A 24,350-nucleotide genomic window follows, 5' to 3' on the forward strand; every position below is an offset into this window, starting at 1 on the left:
GTTCCAGGTCTTCATAATTAATTCACGCACTAAATATATACTGTAGCTGTATTTTTTTTTTATGCAAGTAGTGTCTCCTTTGGCTTTTAGCTGAAGTCCATTATGTCTGTTTAGAAGAGCAATTCTATGGCTAATTTTGTCATTTATTTAATCCTGAAAGACTGAATGTAACTTCCTCAAAGCAAAGGTAAAGGAGACCTATTGTGCTCAAAGGGACATTCCAGTAAAAATGTTAATGGACATAGATGAATTACATCTTTGAATATAAATGCATGTACTGGCAACAATGCTTCCAGTAAAAGTTATCACTGTTTTAGTGTTAACATTCTTCAGTGCATGTGAATCATAGTGAGATATTTCCAGTGCACCAGTATTTTATATTCTGCAGCTGCTTAGAGAGTCAGTAAGGGATTGTATCATGTCAGCAATTAACAAATTAAAGGACCAGTCAACACTGTAGATTTGAATAATCAACAAATGCATGATAACAAGACAATGCAATAGCACTTATTTTGAACTTCAAATGAGTAGTGAATTTTGTTTCTGACAATTTTAAAAGTTATGTCTTTTTCCACTCCCCCCCTGTACCATGTGACAGCCATCAGCCAATCACAAATGCCTACACGTACCATGTGACAGCCATCAGCCATTCAAAAATGCATACACACTTATTCTTGCACATGCTCAGTAGGAGCTGGTGACTCAAAAAGTTTAAATATAAAAAGACTGTGGCACATTTTGTTAATGGAAGTAATTTGGAAAGTTGTTTAAAATTGTGTGCTCTATCTGAATCATGAAAGTTTTAATTTTGATTGAGTGTCCCTTTAAGTAATTACCAGATAGTTCCCACGGGAAATAGGGCCCTCAATCCCCTCCTGTATGTGTTTGTAAATGCTTGTCCTGTCTCTTACATGTCTTGTATTGTTTTATTTAAATGAATTGTATCCATGGACAAGCGCTGCAGAATATGTTGGCACTTCATAAATAAAGTATAATAATAATAATAATGGTACAAGCACCTTAGGCTCTCTGAGCAAGCACAGTGCATACCTAAATACACTTTTGAAACCGCTATAGCTTTTATTACAAGCATTTCTAACAATACATGTATATTGCAAAAATGCTTCTATTCAAAACTGAAATGCATCCACAAGGATTCCAGTTTTGTCTGGAATGTCCCTTTAAGTGATGTCCTTTTAACTTTTTTTCAGGAAACAGGCTTTTCAATATTAAAATTCTTTGGTTATCAAAAATTGGGGAGAATAGATTTCTGAGGTTTCTTAGAATTTTTAGGTATTTGCATCATTTGTTGGAGAAGGTTCTTTTGGGCTGCTTTTTTTGTTGTTGTTTTTTAGCAATCTCATGTTCCCATTCAGGAACAAAGTAAAGGACTTTATACCCCATAGAATTATTTTTAGCCTGTTTTAGACATACAATTCTATACATATTTGTGAAGGTTCCTCAATTGATTTAACAGGAAGTAACTTAAATTTGTTTTCACGACTCAATAACTTGGTCAGTTTATGAATAAAATATGCGAAGGATGCCTATAAAGTATATTAATGAGAATAAAGGTCAGATGGCTTAATATGAATATTGATATAAATAAAAAAAATTAGTGCTGTTGTTGTTTAATAATGTTTCTGCCTTTCGTTGTTTGCACAGTCACCTTCTTCATTTTCATTTAAATCCCAATTTGGATTCTATATAAAATATATAACGTGAGAGGGAACTGCATTCCTTATTCCATGTAACATAAATTTGGACACTCTTCATATTGGAGTATAGTATTTTATTCTTATGCGTCCCAACCCATTGGATGATCTAAGGATGTTTAGCATTTTTATGTTATAAATATCCATTTGTCATTATCTTTCAAACCCACATGGCACGAAGGGGATAGGCAAGTTTATTGTGGGGATGGTCAGCAACAGTTTTCTTGGTGGTGCTCATGGTACTCATGTTGCCTTGTTAAGCTCTCATAAACCCCTCAGTCTTTACATTAATATATGTCTCAATTCTTTATTTGCTGAGAAACCTATGGTGAAAAAGAGATTAATAATTGTGGTTATGCATGACTAAATTGTATATACGTAAATATACTTGTGTCTCTCTTTGCCTTGTTGGTGAGCAGTAATAACTGTGATCCTAGCAACATCCATGGTAGCCAATAAAATTAAAAAAAAAAATTCTAATATCACTATAGCTAGTTAATGTTTTGTGTTAAAGGGATCTAAAAAAATGCACTATATTGGTAGAACAGTTTATTTTATGCCAGTTTGCAAGTAATAATAGAATATAAAAGTCGTGAACTGGCTCACAATCCAACCACAGGCTGCAGATGGTCCCACTGCACTGCATGCTATTTTTATTATTTTATGTATGCCTGTGAAGAAAATTTGATGGAGACAGCCCCCCCCCCCCCTATAAAAAAAATACTGCTGTAGCACTTTTTAATTTTTGACTTTTTAATGTCAATTTCCAGACTTGCTATGATCATCAAGTCCTTTATTGCTATGTTTCCTTTGACTTGTTTAATTGCAGATATATGTAAGAGTGAAATTCAGGAGAATGTACTAATATTATATGGTGCTCTTATGATGATACAGAATAATGGAAGTGGTGAAAATTCAAGTCTCCTATTTAATGCTGCTCATCATTTAACTGATGATACATTATGGAATGAGTTAAACATGTATTTAAATGGGGTGTGTATTGTATATGATGTGTGGAATGTTCTGGTTTGCTTATTGCTGCCTGTGGTATTCACATATATATTCCTTGACATAAGAGAGAGGTTTTCTTTTAAGATTGCAATATCTGTTTAATAAGTTTCTTCTACAGAAAGAAATGGCAAGTCAGGTACAATACATAATATTTATTGCATCTAAAAGTATCCAGAAGTATTCAATTCAATAGAAAAAAATAGCTAAATGAATGTGCTAACTCGCTGGATAATTTCAGTGGATCGAACTAAACATGTCACTGGATGTTTAGAAAAATCTAGATATTTCATATTTTCTCATTTTGTGTTCAGTTTTTTTGGCCTACCCACCCAAACTGTTTCAGACTCGCCAATGAAACTAATGAAAAATATTTTCTTTGTCTAAGTCATATGATCTCTATTAGTTGTTTAAATATTAAAAATGTAAGTGTAAAAGTTTAGTTTCTATAAAGTAATGGGCGCTGCCATATTTGAACTAGTTTTCTATTTATTTTTGCTTGTGCAAACAAAGCTGTGTGGAATCCCTTTCTTGTATTGCCTGTTTTATATCTGCCCCTAATTGTCTTCAGCAGCGGAAATGGATAAGGGGCAGCTAAAGTACAAACATGGTGGCGCCCACTACTTTATAGAAACTCATTGGAATTTAGAAAAGCAAACAATTTCCAGAGATAAATTACAGGAAAAGGGAACATTGTGTATTGCAAAGTCGCTTATCTACACATAATTAAACATTTTATATTACAATCTCATACTGTTTAATACCCCTTTAAGGAATCAAATGTACTTCGGCTGAGAAAGATAAATCCTACATTGACAACACGGTATGGATTAAGAGAAAAAAAAGAAGCCAGTGTATGAATTAGTTGTAAATGCAGAGCAAAGGACAGAACAGAAAATATAGATTGTTAGAGTGGTTCTGAACTAAGTGAGCTACAAGGACAAAATACATTAATAAAGTGACTTGAGAAGAAATAGTGTTCCTTGAATAAATATCTTAACTTAAAGAGACCGTAAACACCTTGGGAGTTTAATGAAAAATGTTTAAATATATGTAGTTAAACAACTTCGCAATATGCTTTCTTTCTTTATTTTGCTTCCTTTTCATGTAATTTAGCTCTAAAAAGAGTGGCTTTTCTTATCCACAGAACTTAAAAAGCACACTGCAGGCTTCTGAAGGTTAACCCTGCTACATACATTTCCCTAATTGGCTTTAGCAGATAAGCAAAACAATGGCCATGCCTTGTGAGCTGCAGACTCAAGGTTGGCTAATCCAAATAAGGCAAGTGGTTGGTAGAATTTGACTATTGACGAAAATCAGTAAACACGATGTTAATTAGTGTTAGAAATGTTTAGGCTTGGCTGATGCATTATTTTATAGTTAGATAGCAGAATTGTAATTAAAAGGTGTTTACTGTACCTTTAAGTGAAAATTAATTTGTGTTGAAAATGTGTTGCTATACAAATAGCAGGGATGATCAAGAAGCTATGCAGAAGACTTTTAAAAAATGTATCCAGTTTGCATTACTTCAGTTTCTTATTATTTTACCTTTTCTTTTACGGCATGATCTGTATCTCTTGAGCTCTAAAGAGCAGATGAAAGCAAGTGGGTCATTTCAGATAAATCTGTTCAATCTTGCAAAGGACTGTTAAGATCAAATGTCTTAAGATGCAAATTTGTCTTAAGAAGAAATTAAATGGAACATATGTGCCTCATCCATTTTATGGTGAAATGTTTGTTTCCTGTTCTGTATTTTCATCCCATGCTTTACAAAATGTGCGTTGTTTTTGCTATCAAACGTATTTGTTATTTCTGTATTAATAATGTATTAAAACTGCTAAAAAGTCCACCGTTTTGCAGGCTCTGAGTATTTTCAAATGCAATGCCTATTGATTAGAATGCATATACGATTATACATGATAGAAAAGCAATACATTGTACAAAGTACAATAAAATGTATTAATAAATAAAATAAAAAATACACACACACAGCAAAGCAGAACTCTACTTGTTATTTTGTCCAAATGATTTAAAAATGTTGTAAAAAAAAATGAATAATAAAATATGCGCTATATACAAAAGAGGTAAATGTGTCTAAAATGTGGGCCAAAGGGGAATGGAAAGGAAAGCCACTGAGTATCCCTTACCCATGTACCACAGGTTGAGAAATGAGGCTGTATATCATTGGCTATTTCTGAGAATACACTCCCTGCCTAGAGCATAAAGGAGAAATAGAAGTCGATCTTGTATATATCAGTTGTCAGTCTAGTTTGCTTTATTATGGGGGCATGACAAGCTCCAGCAAAAACGCAACTTTAGCTTTGTCTTTTGTATATGTTCCTCTCCCCAAATTCTATAGCATGTAAACGTAAAACTCAAGCTGCAAATCTTTAAATGTGACCAATCTCGCTTTCTCTTCAGGAAGAAGTTTGTTAGGTTTTTTTTATTTTTCCTTCCGGAATTAAGGGAAAAATGAATTTCTTCTTTGTATAATTTGGATGTTAAAAAAAATGTAAACCAAAATGAAAACAATTGATGAAAGCTGCAAAAGTAAACCTGAATTAATTAAACTAATGAATTATTACCATTTTTAACGTGGTCTAAATAACTTAAGACAAAGTGACTTGAAACAAGAGTATCAGAAGAAAATGAGATGTAAAAAAATATTTAATAACATGGAGTTTATGAAACCATTGTATTTGTGTATTATTTTTTTTTAGTAAAGTTTTAATTTCCACCAATTTTTTTTTTTATTATACTTTGCTAATTCATAATATTTTGTATCACTTTCCAACCGTGGGCAAATAACTTCAAAGTTCAAACCATATTTATATAAAGATATGCCTTCCTTACTGATATATGATTAAGGGGTGCAGAATTCCCATCCACTGTTCCCCCATTTGCTCTAGATGTGTGCATTTTTATAAAGAATGGAATTCCAAACTTTAAGCAAAAATTCTAACTTTTGCTTTGTTTTTAGCATTCAATTTTAGGTAGCGTGTTTGGAGATTATTATGACCAGCAAATGACAGCACGGCAGACAAATGCTCTGTCTCACCAGGTTAGTCAACACTTTATTTACAAAATTTGAAGCTCTTTCTCACTAAAGCTTTTAGCATTAAGAAATCTAAAGGTTGGGTGTTATATATTATAATGATACTGTACTTGATACTCTATACGTCTTTAGTGTCCTTGGTAGCAGTCCACAAACTTTTCTTACTTGTACTTATGATTTATGTTTGAGTTATGTAAATGTCATTTTTTCATGTAATTGGCAAGAGTTCATGAGCTAGTGACGTATGGGATATACATTCCTACCAGGAGGGGGCAAAGTTTCCCAAACCTCAAATGCCTATAAATACACCTCCCACCACACCCACAACTTTACAAACTTTTCCTCCTATGGAGGTGGGGAAGTAAGTTTGTGCTTAGTTTTTATGATTTTCTTCTATGATAAGTGCTTCTAAGCATTCTGAAGCCCAATTCCTCTCAGAGTACAGTGTTTGTCAGAGGGATGTGAAGGGAGTATCGCCTATTGATTTTATGGTTTCTCTTATGGGAAATCTTTTCAAGGGTTCTCTGTTATCAGTCGTAGGGATTCATCTCCTACCTCCCTTTTCAGATCGACGATATACTCTTATATACCATTACCTCTGCTGTTAGTTTTCAGTACTGGTTTGGCTATCTGCTATATGTGGATGGGTGTCTTTCGGTAAGTATTGTATCATTATTTAAGACACTCTCAGCTATGGTTTGACGCTTTATGTATTAATATAAAGTTTTAAATATATGTATTTTACTTATTTGCCATGAGTCAGGTCTATGTATATTTCCCTTTTGCAGTCTAAACAGTTTCAGTATAGGAATCATGTTTGGGAAGTTTATTTAAACTTTTTTCTTACCTGTGTTTCTGTCTTTTTCAAATTTGACTTGTTTTTTATTTTTTTCGCGGGCAAATCTAGGCTCACGAGGACGCAACATGCTTTATTCTTGGCGCAAAATTTTTTTGCTGAAGGCGCAAATTTTGTCATTTGCTGCGTCTTTGTTGACACTAGTTGTTTTGGCGCAAAATCGCGTTTGTTATGACCTGAGTTGTCATTTTCTGGTGTTAATTTTGCGCCAAAAAATTTAAACTTCCTTTTGCGTACTGCGTCATTATTGGCGCCAACATTTAGTTATTTTACTTCTATTCCTCGCTGTTTTCATGAATTTTGAAAGCTATTATGCTTGCTTTTTTATTTTATTTTTTGTTTAAAAATAAAATACTATCTTGGTTTTTCTATCTACTGAATCTGTTACATTGTGGAAATTGAATGTGTTGCCTAATGTTATTTTCCTTTTTCTGTTACATTTTGCGAGATGTCTCATTCTGATCCTAACTCTGATGTTACTGTAGAAACTATGAATTCCCTGAAACACAATTCTACAAAGCTAAGTGTGGTTTTTTTTTCATTATTAAGCTATTTCTTCAGCTCAATTATGTGTCATTTATCATATTTTATGCTAGTAATGTTTCTACATATACAATGACATTTTACTATTTTTACTTATTCAGTTCATGTACTTGATTTCATCTGCAAACATCACATGTTATTGCTTATATCATAAAAGGTTATGACTGCTATTATGCCTTTAAGTAAACTTACAAGGTCTTTTTAAAATTAAGATTTAATTAATTTTGTTCTGACTGACAGCATACTTAAGTTTATTCTACTGATGAAGGCTTTCTTTGGTTCAAAGGATCCTGTATCAGAGACAGAGTTGCTAAAAAATTCTCCTTATTATTCATTTGAACATTCTTTGTTAAGGAAAATGTGTTATGTTTAGATTTTAGGAGCCTAGTCCTCTTATTAACTGTTATTTTAAAATCTGGATTTTAAGATTTTAGTTTGCTCCTGAGATTTTTTCCTATTCACAATACTATGTATTATGTTCTAAATAATTGTTTATCCTGATTCCCTTTTGGGACTGTACTACTATTTCTATGGAAATTGGTACTTATTTTTAGGATTCTTCAGAGTTTGAATATAACCTTAGTAGAGCATATTCACGTACTGTTTATTGTCAGCTCAGCCTTATCTGTGGCTGACATTACTGGGTTTTTTTTCAACCTTTTTGTTTTTGAACAGTTAGCATAAGCAGTTTTAGATTCTCAAGTATATAACTGTTTATTTACCTCTGATGTATTCATTTTATTATGTTTACTATATCTAATATTATGATTTCAAATATATTTGTATTATCTCTAGCTTGTTAGAATAATAATTTGTTTGATTTCTATTTCTCCACTATTTTTGAAGGTTTAGTGTTTCTCCTGTTAAGTGTGGTCAGTCCACGGGTCATCATTACTTCTGGGATATTATCTCCTCCCCTACAGGAAGTGCAATAGGATTCACCCAGCAGAGCTGCTATATAGCTCCTCCCCTCTACGTCACCTCCAGTCATTCTCTTGCACCCAACGAATAGATAGGATGTGTGAGAGGACTGTGGTGATTTTAATTAGTTTATTACCTTCAATCAAAAGTTTGTTATTTTATAATAGCACCGGAGTGTGTTATTCATTCTCTGGTAGAATTTGAAGAAGAATCTACCTGAGTTTTTTCTATGATTTTAGCCGGAGTAGTTAAGATCATATTGCTGTTTCTCGGCCATCTGAGGAGAGGTAAACTTCAGATCAGGGGACAGCGGGCAGATTAATCTGCAAAGAGGTATGTAGCAGTTTATTATTTTCTGACATGGAATTGATGAGAAAATCCTGCCATACCGTTATAATGTAAACTCAGCCTTAAATGCAGTAGATGTAGCTGGTATCAGGCTGTCATGTATGTATATTTTACACTTCAGTATTCTGGGGAATGGTACTTCACTGGATTTATACTGTATGCATAGACTTAACCTATTTTGCAGGGACTTGCAATAGGTTTTAAATAACAATTAATTTATTGAGGTTAAACGTTTTTTTGCTGGCATGTAAAATCGTTTATTTCTCTGAGTTACTGGGTGAAAAAATGTTTTGGGCACTATTTTTTCCACTTGGCAATAGTTTTGTTTAAATTAAAGCAGTTTACTGATCTCTCTCACTGTTATGTGTGAGGGGGAGGGGCCATTTTTGGCGCTTTTACTACGCATCAAAAAACTCAGTCAGAAGTTCATTTTTCTTCCTGCATGATCCGGTTCATCTCTACAGAACTCAGGGATCTCCAAAGCTTGTTTTGAGGGAGGTAATCATTCACAGCAGAGCTGTGAAGATTGTAGTTGACTGTGATAAAAAACGTTTATTTGTGTATTTATTTTCAACTGTCATAATTGTTTCTGTGCTTCTTATAGGCACAGTTCGTTTTCATATTATTGTAAATTACTTGAAAAGCATTTCCAAGTTGCTAGTTTATTGCTAGTGTGTTAAACATGTCTGATTCAGAGGAAGATACATGTGCTATATGTGCTAATGCCAAAGTGGAGCCCAATAGAAATTTATGTACTAATTGTATTGATGTTACTTTAAATAAAAATCAATCTGTACAAACTGAACATATTTCACCTAACAACGAGGGGAGAGTTATGCCGACTAACTCGCCTCACGTGTCAGTACCTGCATCTCCCGCTCGGGAGGTGCGTGATATTGTAGCACCGAGTACATCTGGGCGGCCATTTCAAATCACATTACAGGATATGGCTACTGTTATGACTGAAGTTTTGGCTAAATTACCAGAACTTAGAGGCAAGCGTGATCACTCTGGGGTGAGAACAGAGTGCGCTGATAATATTAGGGCCATGTCAGACACTGCGTCACAGGTGGCAGAACATGAGGACGGAGAACTTCATTCTGTGGGTGACGGTTCTGATCCAAACAGACTGGATTCAGATATTTCAAATTTTAAATTTAAGCTGGAAAACCTCCGTGTATTACTAGGGGAGGTGTTAGCGGCTCTGAATGATTGTAACACAGTTGCAATACCAGAGAAAATGTGTAGGTTGGATAAATATTTTGCGGTACCGGCGAGTACTGATGTTTTTCCTATACCTAAGAGACTTACTGAAATTGTTACTAAGGAGTGGGATAGGCCCGGTGTGCCGTTCTCACCTCCTCCGATATTTAGAAAAATGTTTCCAATAGACGCCACCACACGGGACTTATGGCAAACGGTCCCTAAGGTGGAGGGAGCAGTTTCTACTTTAGCTAAGCGTACCACTATCCCGGTGGAGGATAGCTGTGCTTTTTCAGATCCAATGGATAAGAAATTAGAGGGTTACCTTAAGAAAATGTTTGTTCAACAAGGTTTTATATTGCAACCTCTTGCATGTATTGCGCCTGTCACGGCTGCAGCAGCATTTTGGTTTGAGTCTCTGGAAGAGACACTTCAATCATCTACACTAGATGAGATTACACACAAACCTAAAGCCCTTAAGTTAGCTAACTCATTTATTTCAGATGCCGTAGTACATTTAACTAAACTTACGGCTAAGAATTCCGTATTTGCCATTCAGGCACGCAGAGCACTGTGGCTAAAATCCTGGTCAGCTGATGTTACTTCTAAATCTAAATTGCTTAATATACCTTTCAAAGGGCAGACCTTATTCGGGCCCGGGTTGAAAGAGATTATCGCTGACATTACAGGAGGTAAAGGCCATGCCCTGCCTCAGGACAAAGCCAAACCTAGGGCTAGACAGTCTAATTTTCGTTCCTTTCGTAATTTCAAAGCAGGAACAGCATCAACTTCCTCTGCACCAAAACAGGAAGGAGCTGTTGCTCGCTACAGACAAGGCTGGAAACCTAACCAGTCCTGGAACAAGGGCAAGCAGGCCAGGAAACCTGCTGCTGCCCCTAAGACAGCATGAATCGAGGGCCCCCGATCCGGGACCGGATCTAGTAGGGGGCAGACTTTCTCTCTTCGCCCAGGCTTGGGCAAGAGATGTTCAGGATCCCTGGGCGTTAGAGATCATATCTCAGGGATACCTTCTGGACTTCAAATCCTCTCCCCCAAGAGGGAGATTTCATCTGTCAAGGTTGTCAACAAACCAAATAAAGAAAGAAGCGTTCCTACGCTGCGTACAAGATCTTTTATTAATGGGAGTGATCCATCCAGTTCCGCGGTCGGAACAAGGACAAGGGTTTTACTCAAATCTGTTTGTAGTTCCCAAAAAAGAGGGAACTTTCAGGCCAATCTTGGATTTAAAGATCCTAAACAAATTCCTAAGAGTTCCATCGTTCAAGATGGAAACTATTCGAACAATTTTGCCCATGATCCAAGAGGGTCAGTACATGACCACAGTGGATTTAAAGGATGCTTACCTTCACATACCGATTCACAGAAGTCATTACCGGTATCTAAGGTTTGCCTTTCTAGACAGGCATTACCAGTTTGTAGCTCTTCCATTCGGATTGGCTACGGCTCCAAGAATTTTCACAAAGGTTCTGGGTACTCTTCTGGCGGTACTAAGACCGCGAGGAATTTCGGTAGCTCCGTACCTAGACGACATTCTGATACAAGCTTCAAGCTTTCAAACTGCCAAGTCTCATACAGAGTTAGTACTGGCATTTCTAAGGTCGCATGGATGGAAGGTGAACGAAAAGAAGAGTTCTCTCTTTCCACTCACAAGAGTTCCCTTCTTAGGGACTCTGATAGATTCTGTAGAAATGAAGATTTACCTGACAGAAGACAGGTTAACAAAGCTTCAAAATGCATGCCGTGTCCTTCATTCCATTCAACACCCGTCAGTAGCTCAATGCATGGAGGTGATCGGCTTAATGGTAGCGGCAATGGACATAGTACCTTTTGCACGCCTACATCTCAGACCGCTGCAATTGTGCATGCTAAGTCAGTGGAATGGGGATTACTCAGATTTGTCCCCCACTCTGAATCTGAATCAAGAGACCAGAAATTCTCTTCTATGGTGGCTTTATCGGCCACACCTGTCCAGGGGGATGCCATTCAGCAGGCCAGACTGAACAATTGTAACAACAGACGCCAGCCTACTAGGTTGGGGCGCTGTCTGGAATTCTCTGAAGGCTCAGGGACTATGGAATCAGGAGGAGAGTCTCCTTCCAATAAACATTCTGGAATTGAGAGCAGTTCTCAATGCCCTTCTGGCTTGGCCCCAGTTAACAACTCGGGGGTTCATCAGGTTTCAGTCGGACAACATCACGACTGTAGCTTACATCAACCATCAGGGAGGGACAAGAAGCTCCCTAGCAATGATGGGAGTATCAAAGATAATTCGCTGGGCAGAGTCTCACTCTTGCCACCTGTCTGCAATCCACATTCCGGGAGTGGAGAACTGGGAGGCGGATTTCTTAAATCGTCAGACTTTTCATCCGGGGGAGTGGGAACTTCATCCGGAGGTCTTTGCCCAGATACTTCGACGTTGGGGCAAACCAGAGATAGATCTCATGGCGTCTCGTCAGAACGCCAAGCTTCCTCGCTACGGGTCCAGATCCAGGGATCCGGGAGCGGTTCTGATAGATGCTTTGACAGCACCTTGGACCTTCGGGATGGCTTATGTGTTTCCACCCTTCCCGATGCTTCCTCGATTGATTGCCAGAATCAAACAGGAGAGAGCATCAGTGATTCTAATAGCACCTGCATGGCCACGCAGGACTTGGTATGCAGATCTAGTGGACATGTCATCCTGTCCGCCTTGGTCTCTACCTCTGATACAGGACCTTCTGATCCAGGGTCCATTCAAACTTCAAAATCTAACTTCTCTGAAGCTGACTGCTTGGAAATTGAACGCTTGATTTTATCAAAACGTGGTTTTTCTGAGCCAGTTATTGATACCTTAATACAGGCTAGGAAGCCTGTTACCAGAAGGATTTACCATAAAATATGGCGTAAATACTTATATTGGTGCGAATCCAAGAGTTACTCATGGAGTAAGGTTAGGATTCCAAGGATATTGTCTTTTCTACAAGAAGGTTTAGAAAAGGGGTTATCCGCTAGTTCTTTAAAGGGACAGATTTCAGCTCTGTCCATTCTTTTACACAAACGTCTGTCAGAAGTTCCGGACGTTCAAGCTTTTTGTCAGGCTTTAGCTAGGATCAAGCCTGTGTTTAAAACTGTTGCTCCGCCATGGAGTTTGAACTTAGTTCTTAATGTTTTACAGGGTGTTCCGTTTGAACCCCTTCATTCCATTGATATCAAATTGTTATCTTGGAAAGTTCTGTTTTTAATGGCTATTTCCTCGGCTCGAAGAGTTTCTGAGTTATCTGCCTTACATTGTGATTCTCCTTATCTGATTTTTCATTCAGACAAGGTAGTTCTGCGTACTAAACCTGGGTTCCTACCTAAGGTGGTCACTAACAGGAATATCAATCAAGAGATTGTTGTTCCATCTTTGTGTCCTAATCCTTCCTCGAAGAAGGAACGTCTGCTACACAATCTAGATGTAGTCCGTGCCCTGAAATTTTATCTACAGGCAACTAAGGATTTTCGTCAAACGTCTTCCCTGTTTGTCGTTTATTCTGGTCAGAGGAGAGGTCAAAAAGCTTCGGCTACCTCTGTCTCTTTTTGGCTTCGTAGCATAATACGATTAGCCTATGAGACTGCTGGACAGCAGCCTCCTGAAAGAATTACAGCTCATTCTACTAGAGCTGTGGCTTCCACTTGGGCCTTTAAGAAATTTTGTTTTCTCCTGTTAAGTGTGGTCAGTCCACGGGTCATCATTACTTCTGGGATACCAATACCAAAGCAAAAGTACACGGATGACGGGAGGGACAGGCAGGCTCTTTATACGGAGGGAACCACTGCCTGAAGAACCTTTCTCCCAAAAACAGCCTCCGAAGAAGCAAAAGTGTCAAATTTGTAAAATTTGGAAAAAGTATGAAGAGAAGACCAAGTTGCAGCCTTGCAAATCTGTTCAACAGAAGCCTTATTATGCTTACCTGATAAATTCATTTCTCCTGTAGTGTGGTCAGTCCACGGCCCGCCCTGTTTTTTATGGCAGGCTAAAAAATTTTTGGATTATACTCCAGTCACCACTACACCCTTGGGCTTCTCCTTTCTCGTTGGTCCTTTGGTCGAATGACTGGAGGTGATGTAGAGGGGAGGAGCTATATAGCAGCTCTGCTGGGTGAATCCTCTTGCACTTCCTGTAGGGGAGGAGATAATATCCCAGAAGTAATGATGACCCGTGGACTGACCACACTACAGGAGAAATGAATTTATCAGGTAAGCATAAATTTTGTTTTTTTCTGCCCTACTTTAAGTCCGGTGATGTAGATCAGTTGGTGAATGTCCCGAGTACAAACACTTGTTCTAGATCAAAGGGTCATAGATTCATATCCCGGCAGGGTTAAAGGGACACTGTACCCAAAAAATTTTCTGTCGTGATTCAGATTGAGCATAAAATTATAAGCAACTTTCTAATTTACTCCTATTATCAAATTTTCTTCATTCTCTTGGTATCTTTATTTGAAATGCAAGAATGTAAGTTTAGATGCCGGCCCATTTTTGGTGAACAACCTGGGTTGTCCTTGCTGATTGGTGGATAAATTCATCCATCAATAAAAAAGTGCTGTCCAGAGTTCGGTAACCAAAAAAAAGCTTAGATGCCTTCTTTTTCAAATAATGATAGCAAGAGAACGAAGAAAAATTGATAATAGGAATAAATTAGAAAGTTGCTTATAATTGCATGCTCTTTCTGAATTACAAAAGAAAAAATTTGGGTTCAGTGTCCCTTTAATACAGCCCTTCAGCCTTCTAAAGTCAATTTATTGTGTACCATTTATTTGGGTAATAATAACTGTTTTTATCAGCTGCTAATTTGGTTAACTCAGAGTGTAAGCACTGAAGAAGCGTTTTTTTGTATCCTTCTGGAAGAAAAACACTATATAATTACTAATTATTAGACTGCATGAAGGTGCAGTTCTCAAACCAGTCCTTCTGGTGGGGGGCAGATTAAATAGTTTTTGGATGTACTCAGTCCAAAATCTATATTATTTTTGGGGTTTGAATAGATTTTTAGAATGAGACCTCCTATGGGAAGAATCTTTCTTTCTCAGTACACTCAAATAATTTTTTTCAGGAGTGATTATACCAGTTCTTTTAGCAGGAACAGGGTTTGGGTTTCTATTCAATTCTATTCTTTGTCCCAAAGAAGAAAGGTTTATTCAGTCCAATCTTGGATCTGAAGACTTTTATATTGTTTTGTTAGGGTCTCAACTTTCAAGTTGGCGATTATAAGGACTTTTATGCATTTTTGTTCAGCAAGGTCATGTCCACTCCATTTTACAGGATGTTTATCCTCATATTTTATTTCATTCAGATCACTTGTAGATTCTGAGATTCTCTTTTTTTAGATAAGCTTTACCAATGTGTCGCTTTTCCATTTGCTCTATCGACCGCTTTCTGAATCTTTTCAAAGGTTCTTGGTGCCCTTCATTCTGTATTCAGACAGTACGGTATTATGCTTCCTTATTTAGATGGTATTAGCTTAAACTTTTCTTTTATTAATGCCGGACAGATAGCTCAGCATGCTAATGCACTGTGGCTGAGCTCTGTAACAACCTGAGGGTTGCAGGTTCAATCCCCGACAAGGTCCATTTAGCCTTTCATCCTTCTGAGGTTGATAAAATGAGTAGCCGGCTTTACAAGTACCCAATACATACATATGAAAGAGCATTATTCAAATATACTGACTTTTCTTTTATTGGAATCTCTCATGAATCAACTAAGTTTTGTTTCTTCAAGACATGGTTGGAAGATTTAATTTAACTAACAGTTTTGTGATTTCTCAGACAAGGGTCACTTCTTTTTGGGTTTCTAGATGGATTCTGTGTTCATGTCTTTGTCTTTATCGGACAAAAGTAAATTGTAATTTTACATTAGCCTGTCTAACTTACAGTCTAGAACATTTCTTTCAGTGGCTTATGTGCTTGGAAGTTTTAGGTCTCATAACTGCAGCATCGGGCGTGGTTCCCTTTGCTCGTTTTTCATCTGAGATCTCTTTTTGCTGTGCATACTGAATCAATGATACAGGCATTGTTTTCAGATATCACAGTTGATATTCTTCAATCCTAACACTCTACTCTCTCTGTTTTGGTGATTAGTCTATCATCATTTTATTGAGGGGGCCACCTTTTGTTCGTCCTTCCTGGACTGTATTCTTAATAGATGCAAGTCTTACAGGTTGGGGAGCTGTCTGAGGGTCTCTGACAGCACAAGGGGTTTGGAAACTTCAAGAGGCGAGGTTTCCAATCGATATTTTAGAACTGTGCTATTTTCAGAGCTCTTTCAGGCTTGGTCTCTTTTAGGAGAGACCGTTTAATTTTTTGGCTTTCAGACAGACAATATCACAAGTGTGGCATATGTCAATCAACAAATAGGGACTCGTGGTTCCTTAGCAATTAAAAAGTATCTTGAATACGTTCATAGATGGATTTCATCTCCTGTCTAATTTCTACAATTTTTTATCTCAGGTCTATACATTTGGGAGGTGGATTATCTCAGCTGTCAGTCTTTACTACCGGGAGAGTGGTATCTCTATACAGATGTGTTTTCTCAATTTCCCAGGTACCTTTTCAGGTCCAGGGATTCTCAGGCAGAAATGGTGGATGCATTAGCAGTGTCTTGGTTTTGCAACCTGACTACATCTTTCCACCTCTGTTTTTTTCTTCCAAGGGTGATTTCCAAGATCTTATTGGAATAGTGTCATGTGTTTCTGATAGCATCGGCATGGCCTCACAGGTTTGGTATATGGATCTTGTTCGGATGTCCAGTTGCCATCCTTGTCCGCTTTCTCTTTGCTCAGCCCTTTTGTTTTAGGGGCTATTTTTCCTTCGGCATCTCAAAATACTAATTTGATGGTATGGAAATTGATTAGTGTTTAGTCATAGATGTTTCTCTTACTCAGTTTGTATCACTATGTTGCAGGTTTATAAGTCTGTTTCAAGGAACATGTATTATCAGGTTTGGAAAACCTATATTTTTTGGTGGTGTTCTAATAAATTCTCTTGGCTTTCTTTTAGAATTCCAAGGATTTTACATTTTTTTCAAGATGGTTTTGATAAGTTTGGCTGCAAATTTTTTGAAGGGACAAATTTCTGTTGAAAAATTGTTTAAACATCCTGATATTCACTGTGTTGTTCAGGCTTTGGTTGGTATCATGCCTATTCATTTATTAATTTCTCCTTTTTGGAGTCTTATTTGGTTTAAAGATTTTGTATGCTCTTTCTTTTGAGCCTATATTTTCTTTGAAGATTATCTACTTTCTTGGAAAGTGTTGTTTCTTTTGACTATCTCTTCTGCTACAAGAGTTTCTGATTTGTCAGAGCTCTCGTGTGTCTCCTTATCTGTTTTTTTTTTCTCATCTAGAAAAGTTGTTTTGTGGACTTCTTTTTTCCTAAGGTTGTGAATTTGAACAACATTAGTAGAGAAATTGTGTTTCCTTCTTTGTGTCCTAATCCTAAAGAATTATTTGAGAGTTCTTTACATCCTTTGGATGTGATAAGAGCTTTATAATTCTATATCAAGGTTACTAGGATTTCAGAAGACTTCTAGTCTTTGTTGTTTTTCTGATTCCAGAGAAGGTTAGAAAGCCTCTGCCATTTCTTTGGCATCCTCGTTAAAGCTTTTGTTTTTCAAGGCTTATTTGGAGGCAGGGCAGGCTCCGCCTCAGAGATTTGCAGCTCATTCTTCTAAGTTCAGTCGCCATTTCTTGGGCTTTTTCAGAATGAAGCTTTGGTTGATCAAATTTGCAAATCAGTAATTTGGTCTTCTTTGCTTACTTTTATTGTTTTTACCATTATGATGTATTTTGCTTCTTCTGAAGCAGTCTTTGGTAAAAAGTTCTTCAGGCAGCTGTCTCAGTTTGATTCTACTGCTTTTGATTTGTTTTTTTTTTAAGAAAAACTTAATTTTTGTGTGGATTTAAAGGGACACTTAACAACTGCTGAAAATTTTCTAAACTTTTTCTGAGGAATCAAAATAAACTAATACACTTTTCTCAATGCTGTATGTTCATCTTACTACAAACTCTTCATGAAAACTCTTCATATTTTCTATGCATATAGACAGCTTGCTTTCTCCTATGTAGGGTGCCGTCTTGAAACATGTGTGCACCCAAGTCATGTGATGCGCATGGCAGCTTCTCTCTCTGATGTTATAGAAGGCAGGCAAATTGTCAATGTTAATTCACTGTAATGCAAAGCATGCATTACAGTGTATGAGGACAAAGATCTATTTTATATTTGTAATACAGTAATTCCATCTTCTTTTATCAAACATATTTTAAACATTCTATGTACTGAACAGATCCACAGTCTGTGTGTTTCACTGTTCACTGCTATAACTAAGTTCAGTTTTAATTGCCAGCCCGATGTTCAGAGGCAGAGGGGAGAGGAGGGAGGGGCAGAGTCTAGAAGCTGTTTTTTTAACTCACTGTTATTCAATTCTCTACAATATCTAAGGAGAAATTTCTCTCTTTGTGTTCCAGGAATTTACTTTTGTTTTCACCATCATATTATTTTAATTATCAAACAGCACCATACTTTTTATGCTATATAAAAAGTGTGGTGCTGTTTGATAATTAAAATAATATGATTATGAAAACAAAAGTAAATTCCTGGAACACAAAGAGAGAAATTTCTCCTTAGATATTGTAGAGAATTGAATAACAGTGAGTTAAAAAAACGGCTTCTAGACTCTCCCCCTCCCTCCTCCCACCTCCCCTCTGCCTCTGAACATCGGGCGATTGAAACTGAACTTAGTGAACATTGAAACACACAGATTGTGGGTATGTTCAGTACATAAAATGTTTAAAATATGCTTGATAAAAGAAGATGCAATTACTGTATTACAAATATAAAATAGATCTTTGTCCTCATACACTGTAATGCATGCTTTGCATTACAGTGAATTACCATTGACAATTTGACTGCCTTCTATAACATCAGTGAGAAGCTGCCGTGCACACATGTCATGTGACTGCAGTGCCTGAAATGAACGTGCGTTACAAGATGGCACCCTGCATAGGAAAACACAAGCTGTCTATATGCATAGAAAATATGAGGAGTCTTCATGAAGAGTTTTATAGTAAGATGAACATACAGCATTGAGAACAGTGTATTAGTTTATTTTGATTCCTCAGCAACAGTTAGTTCAGAAAATCTTAAGCAGGTGTTAAGTGTCCCTTTAATTTCTCAGTGGAAATAGCTGTTGTTATTTTATCCTTCCCTCTCTAGTGACTCTTCTCTGGACTTCCACATCTTGGGTATTTCTATCCCATACATCACTACATGAAAAAAAAACATAATTTATGTAAGAACTTACCTGATAAATTCATTTTCATATTGGCAAGAGTCCATGAGGCCCACCCTTTTTATGGTGGTTATGTTTTTTCTGTATAAAAGCACAATTATATTTCCAGTTCCTAATTTTCTATGCTTTTTTTGAACTCCTTTTTTTGTTACCACCTCACTACTTGGCTATTCGTTAAACTGAGTTGTGGGTGTGGTGGGAGGTGTATTTATAGGCATTTGAGGTTTGGGAAACTTTGCCCTTTCCTGGTAGGAATGTATATCCCATACATCACTAGCTCATGGACTCTTGCCAATATGAAAGATTAATTTATCAGGTAAATTCTTACATAAATTATGTTTTTGCTATTTTACAAATTCAGTAGTGCTGGAGCACTTTGACTGGTAATATTAATATTATACAAATTGAACCATTAGGTAGAGGATTAATGAGAATTTCTCTCACATGTCTGCATTACCATGATTCTTGATGGTTGAGTATAAAGCTTTGTGCACCTAGAGTAGCTTAAACTTCCCAAAAGTTTTAAGGACTCCTCCTTCCATTCCTGACCTGCTTGTGCTCAGTTTCTGAGCATGTTGGTGTAGGATTTTTCTCTCTTAATAAACAAATTAAGAATATGAATGTAGTACAAGAGTGAAAGAGTGTGTATCCCACTGTAAAACTTATTTTCGAGGAATAATCGCAGCCCAATCAAAGATTATTTAGAGGTTTTAATTTTTCTCATTATCATAGAACCATATTCAAGACTGGTGAGTATATTGACTTGTTTGACTTCTCCCTCCGACATGTTTAAGAGTGACTACCATTCCTCTATAACTCCATTCTAGTCAGTTAAATTTCAGCATAGTTAGATCATTTGTGTCAGAGTTCTGCTTAAGCATAATGTGTTGTTTTGTACAAATGATGAATAAAGTTTCCTAGATAACTGTTGGAGCTAAAGAGCACTCTAATAGTTTGTACTAGAATGTCCCTTTTAAGGATGAAGTTGCCATCTAGCACACCCTAAGCATTAACATATGCCCTAACATTTACAAGTTTTGAAGGGACATAAAACCTAATTTTCTTTCATGTAATTGGCAAGAGTCCATGAGCTAGTGACGTATGGGATATACACTCCTACCAGGAGGGGCAAAGTTTCCCAAACCTCAAAATGCCTTTAAATACACCCCCTCACCACACCCACAATTCAGTTTTACAAACTTTGCCTCCTATGGAGGTGGTGAAGTAAGTTTGTGCTAAGATTTCTACGTTGATATGCGCTTCTCAGCATTTTTTTAAGCCTGATTCCTCTGAGTACAGTGAATGTCTGAGGGATGTGAAGGGAGCATCACCTATTGAATGCAATGGTTTTCCTCACAGGGATCTATTTCATAGGTTCTCTGTTATCGGTCGTAGAGATTCATCTCCTACCTCCCTTTTCAGATCGACTATATACTCTCATATTCCATTACCTCTACTCATAACCGTTTCAGTACTGGTTTGGCTATCTGCTATATGTGGATGGGTGTCTTTTGGTAAGTATGTTTTCATTACTTAAGACACTCTCAGCTATGGTTTGGCACTTTATGTATTTATATAAAGTTCTAAATATATGTATTGTACTTATATTTGCCATGATTCAGGTTTTCAGTATATTTCCTTTTGCAGACTGTAAGTTTCATATCTGGGAAATGCTTTTTTATAAAAATGTATTTCTTACCTGGGGTATAGTCTCTTTTTCAAATTGACTGTCTTTTAAATTTGCGGGCAGAATTAGGCTCGTGAGGGCGCAAAATGACAAAGTTTATTGCGTCATTCTTGGCGCAAGAATTTTGGGCGCAAAGTTACGTTCATTGACGCAAGTTCGTAATTTCCGGCATCTTAGTTGATGCCAAGTCCTTCACAAGGTTGTCATCTGTGACGCGAGTGTGACGTTTTTGGCGCCCAAAAATATTTTTCTGTTTGTTGTGCGTCATACTTGGCGCCAAATATTTTCATTATTTAAGACCCCATTTTTATTTGCCTCTTGCCTTTTTCAATGTCAAAGGGCTATGCTGTTTGCATTTTTTTCCCATTCCTGAAACTGCCATATAAGGAAATTGATCATTTTGCTTTATATGTTGTTTTTTTTTTCTTACATTTGCAAGATGTCTCAATCTGATCCTGTCTCAGAATTCACTGTTGGATCCCAGCTGCCTGATAACAGTTCTACCAAAGCTAAGTGCATTTGTTGTAAACTTGTGGAGATTATACCTCCAGCTGTGGTTTGTAATAGTTGTCATGATAAACTTTTACATGCAGAAAATGTATCCATCAGTAGTAGTTCATTACCTGTTGATGTTCCCTCAACATCTAATGTACAAGATATACCTGTAAATTTAAAAGAATGTATTTCTGATTCTATTCAGAAGGCTTTGTCTGCCATCCCACCTTCTATTAAACTAAAAGGTCTTTTAAAACTTCTCATAGAGTTGAAGAAATTTCAAATGACCGTCAACATACTGATTTATCCTTCTCTGATGAGGATCTATCTGATTCAGAAGATCCTGCCTCAGATATTGACACTGACAAATCCTCTTATTTATTTAAAATGGAGTATATTCGTTCTTTATTAAAAGAAGTGTTGATTACATTGGATATGGAGGACACTAGTCCTCTTAACATTAAAACCAGTAAACGTTTAAATTCTGTTTATAAACTTCCTGTGGTTATTCCAGAGGTTTTTCCAGTTCCTGGTTCTATTTCTGATATGATTTCTAAAGAATGGAATAGGCCTGGTACTTCTTGTATTCCTTCTTCAAGGTTTAAAAAATTGTATCCTTTGCCAGCAGTTAGATTGGAGTTTTGGGAAAAGATCCCCAAAGTTGATGGGGCTATCTCCACTCTTGCTAAACGTACTACTATTCCTACGGAAGATAGTACTTCTTTTATTTTTATTTTTTTTTATTTTTTTTTATTTTTTAAAGATTTTTATTGAGGTTGTGCGAAAAACCAATACAGCTTATGCAAAAAGTATCGTACAAAACATGCACAAATGGTACATTTCACATATACCACTACCATCCAAATACATAAGATCAACAACATAGGCTGTACTATGGAAGAGTCAGGAACCTCTTTTCTATAATTATATGATAGAGTAAATTAACAAGATATATTTTAAACAACATCGACAGATTCTCCTTAGTAGATTAACAAGATATATTTCAAGCAACGTCGACAAATGTCGTTTCTGGTTAAATAGTGGGGTGTGATATGCAAGTATGGTAGGATATCTGTCTGGCGAGATATATGATAGAGTAAATTATTTTTAGTAAGTATGTGGGTATGCTATGTATAAAAATATAACTTAACAAGTGGATTTAATAGTGTGGTAGAGCTGGTAAAACTAACATGGTAAAATAAGTAAATAGGAATAAACAGGGTGCGACATAGGCAAGATAAGTCGTGTAGTTAAATCTCCTGGGTCAGGAGGTATATTTTTTATAGGTGTGGGGGTGGGGGGGGGAGGTGGTAGTTTTGAATACTCAAAGGGCCTAAGGGTGTATGTTATATGTTCCTACATCTTTTTCCTTTATATCAAAGTTAAGGCAGTACAGGTGATAGTGAGTGTATTAGGTTCAAGGAATAAAAGGTCTATGCGAGGTACTATAATGGATAGAGGTGTTAATTTTTATGAGAAATTAAGCTTATTGTAGGTCAGCTAGTCAGATATGGGAAATGTTATTATGGAAGACATATATGCTCGCCCCTGTAATCTGGCGGTCAAAGCTGAGGAATAAACAGAAAGTTAGCAGTCTAGCTCCACTGGATTAAACATGGAAACTTGTACAAGTATAACAGTAAATTTGAACTTCATGAGCCCCCTTGTGTGCGCAAACAAAGCAGCAGGTGTCTACAACACAAATCCAAACCTTATAAGTAAAATATGATAAAACAAAGCAAAATCGGCTGGCCCTGCGTTAAAGAAGCAGTCACATGTTTATCCGTTGCTAAAGCTCATATGTACCGTCATCCCATCCAGGACAGACCAGCTATGAGACATATATTAGTAGCTAGTATGTATGAAATCATAGCTCAGGGTGTCAATAGAGTGTGCTAATATCTAGTATATACGAGCAAGCAAGGTGCCAGAGTAACCATGCCTGCAAGTGATATAACGTAAGTAACCCTCTGGTGTAGGGAGGTGCATTACCAGTAGGAGAGGGGTGATAAATTGAACAAGATGCGCTAAATATAAGATAAAGCAGGAAAAGCCAATCATGATAAAATCACGGTTAGGACTCAACATGTCAGATTGGCTCCAGATTTTTGGAAGTATATGGGGATGGAGACTAGATAGGTATCAGCTGAATAGATTCGAAGTGGGTTAGCTTAAAGTGTATATACATTCGCTATGACTATGAGATCACAATAAAAGTGTTTAAACTGCCGTGTATAATCAACACTTGCATAGATCCCAATTTCCCTGCTATAGTAGAAGGCTAGATCTAAAAGTCTCTGTATAGCTGTACAGTAGTGTAAAGTGGGCGCCACGCCGCCCCGGCCGCTGGCCGCGGTGCGCCCTGTCTGGAAGCTATACCAAAGCTCTCTGGGGATAGCTGTAATATATGTAAGCCTGCTATAACTCTGAGATACAATCATAGAGGTTGCAGTCTAGCTCTAGGTAAATATCAAAGGTCACCTCTACCTTCCAAAAGTCATTAGTTGAAAGAGATAAATCTAGGTTAATATTCTGAAGTTGAATATACAAAGTAGGTGTTAATTATTTTCTCACATCCCTAAAATTATAGACACTCCACATTTAACTAAGACACCAGCATGAGCAAGGCTAAAATTACCGTAAGTTAACTCATACAGCAAGAATATAATAAACATACAGACTGTCCATTAAAACTGTTTCTGGTATTCTATTGAGGAAATAAACAAAGTCGGTAGCTCAAAAAAGAAATTAAAAAGAGAGAAACAAGTCTGTAACATGGTGATTGATGGTTTGCCATAAGCTTTTGCATAGCTACTAGGAAAGTGCTAGCCGATATCAGAGTGATGGGCTGATAAAGTCACTGATAGCGGGGCCAGTCACCTCTCACCATTATCCAATGCCGCGCCTAAGGCCAGTCTGTCCAAAGAGTGGTGGGTAGTAGATTTGAATGTAATTTAGCTGGCCTCCCGCTGCTGGTGTCATTCGGCCCTTATAAGTCTTTGATGATGCCGAAACAGCTTCTGGCACCTGTCTCCCACAGAGTTGCACACATGGCACATCGGGCGGACCAGCCGTCCCCGATCGGGTCATCCAATGTAGGCAAGTTATATTGAGGGCATGAGACTCACTAGCTAGAGCTGGATGTGCGGTCAGGAAGCGGGACAATTCTCTATTTCCAGAGCTCTCGGGTTT

General features: G+C 37.1%; 1 protein-coding gene across 1 annotated transcript in view; it reads left to right on the forward strand.

Annotated features, from left to right (window-relative positions):
- CRTC1 (CREB regulated transcription coactivator 1) overlaps positions 1–24,350 on the forward strand; it is an 871,795-nt gene that overhangs the window by 772,733 nt on the left and 74,712 nt on the right. The window contains exon 11 of the mRNA XM_053702973.1: positions 5,704–5,784. Coding sequence (XP_053558948.1) covers positions 5,704–5,784 — 81 coding nt within the window. The remainder of the gene's footprint in view (positions 1–5,703; positions 5,785–24,350) is intronic.

Source organism: Bombina bombina, chromosome 2 (assembly GCF_027579735.1).
Source record: "Bombina bombina isolate aBomBom1 chromosome 2, aBomBom1.pri, whole genome shotgun sequence".
NCBI lineage: Eukaryota > Metazoa > Chordata > Amphibia > Anura > Bombinatoridae > Bombina > Bombina bombina.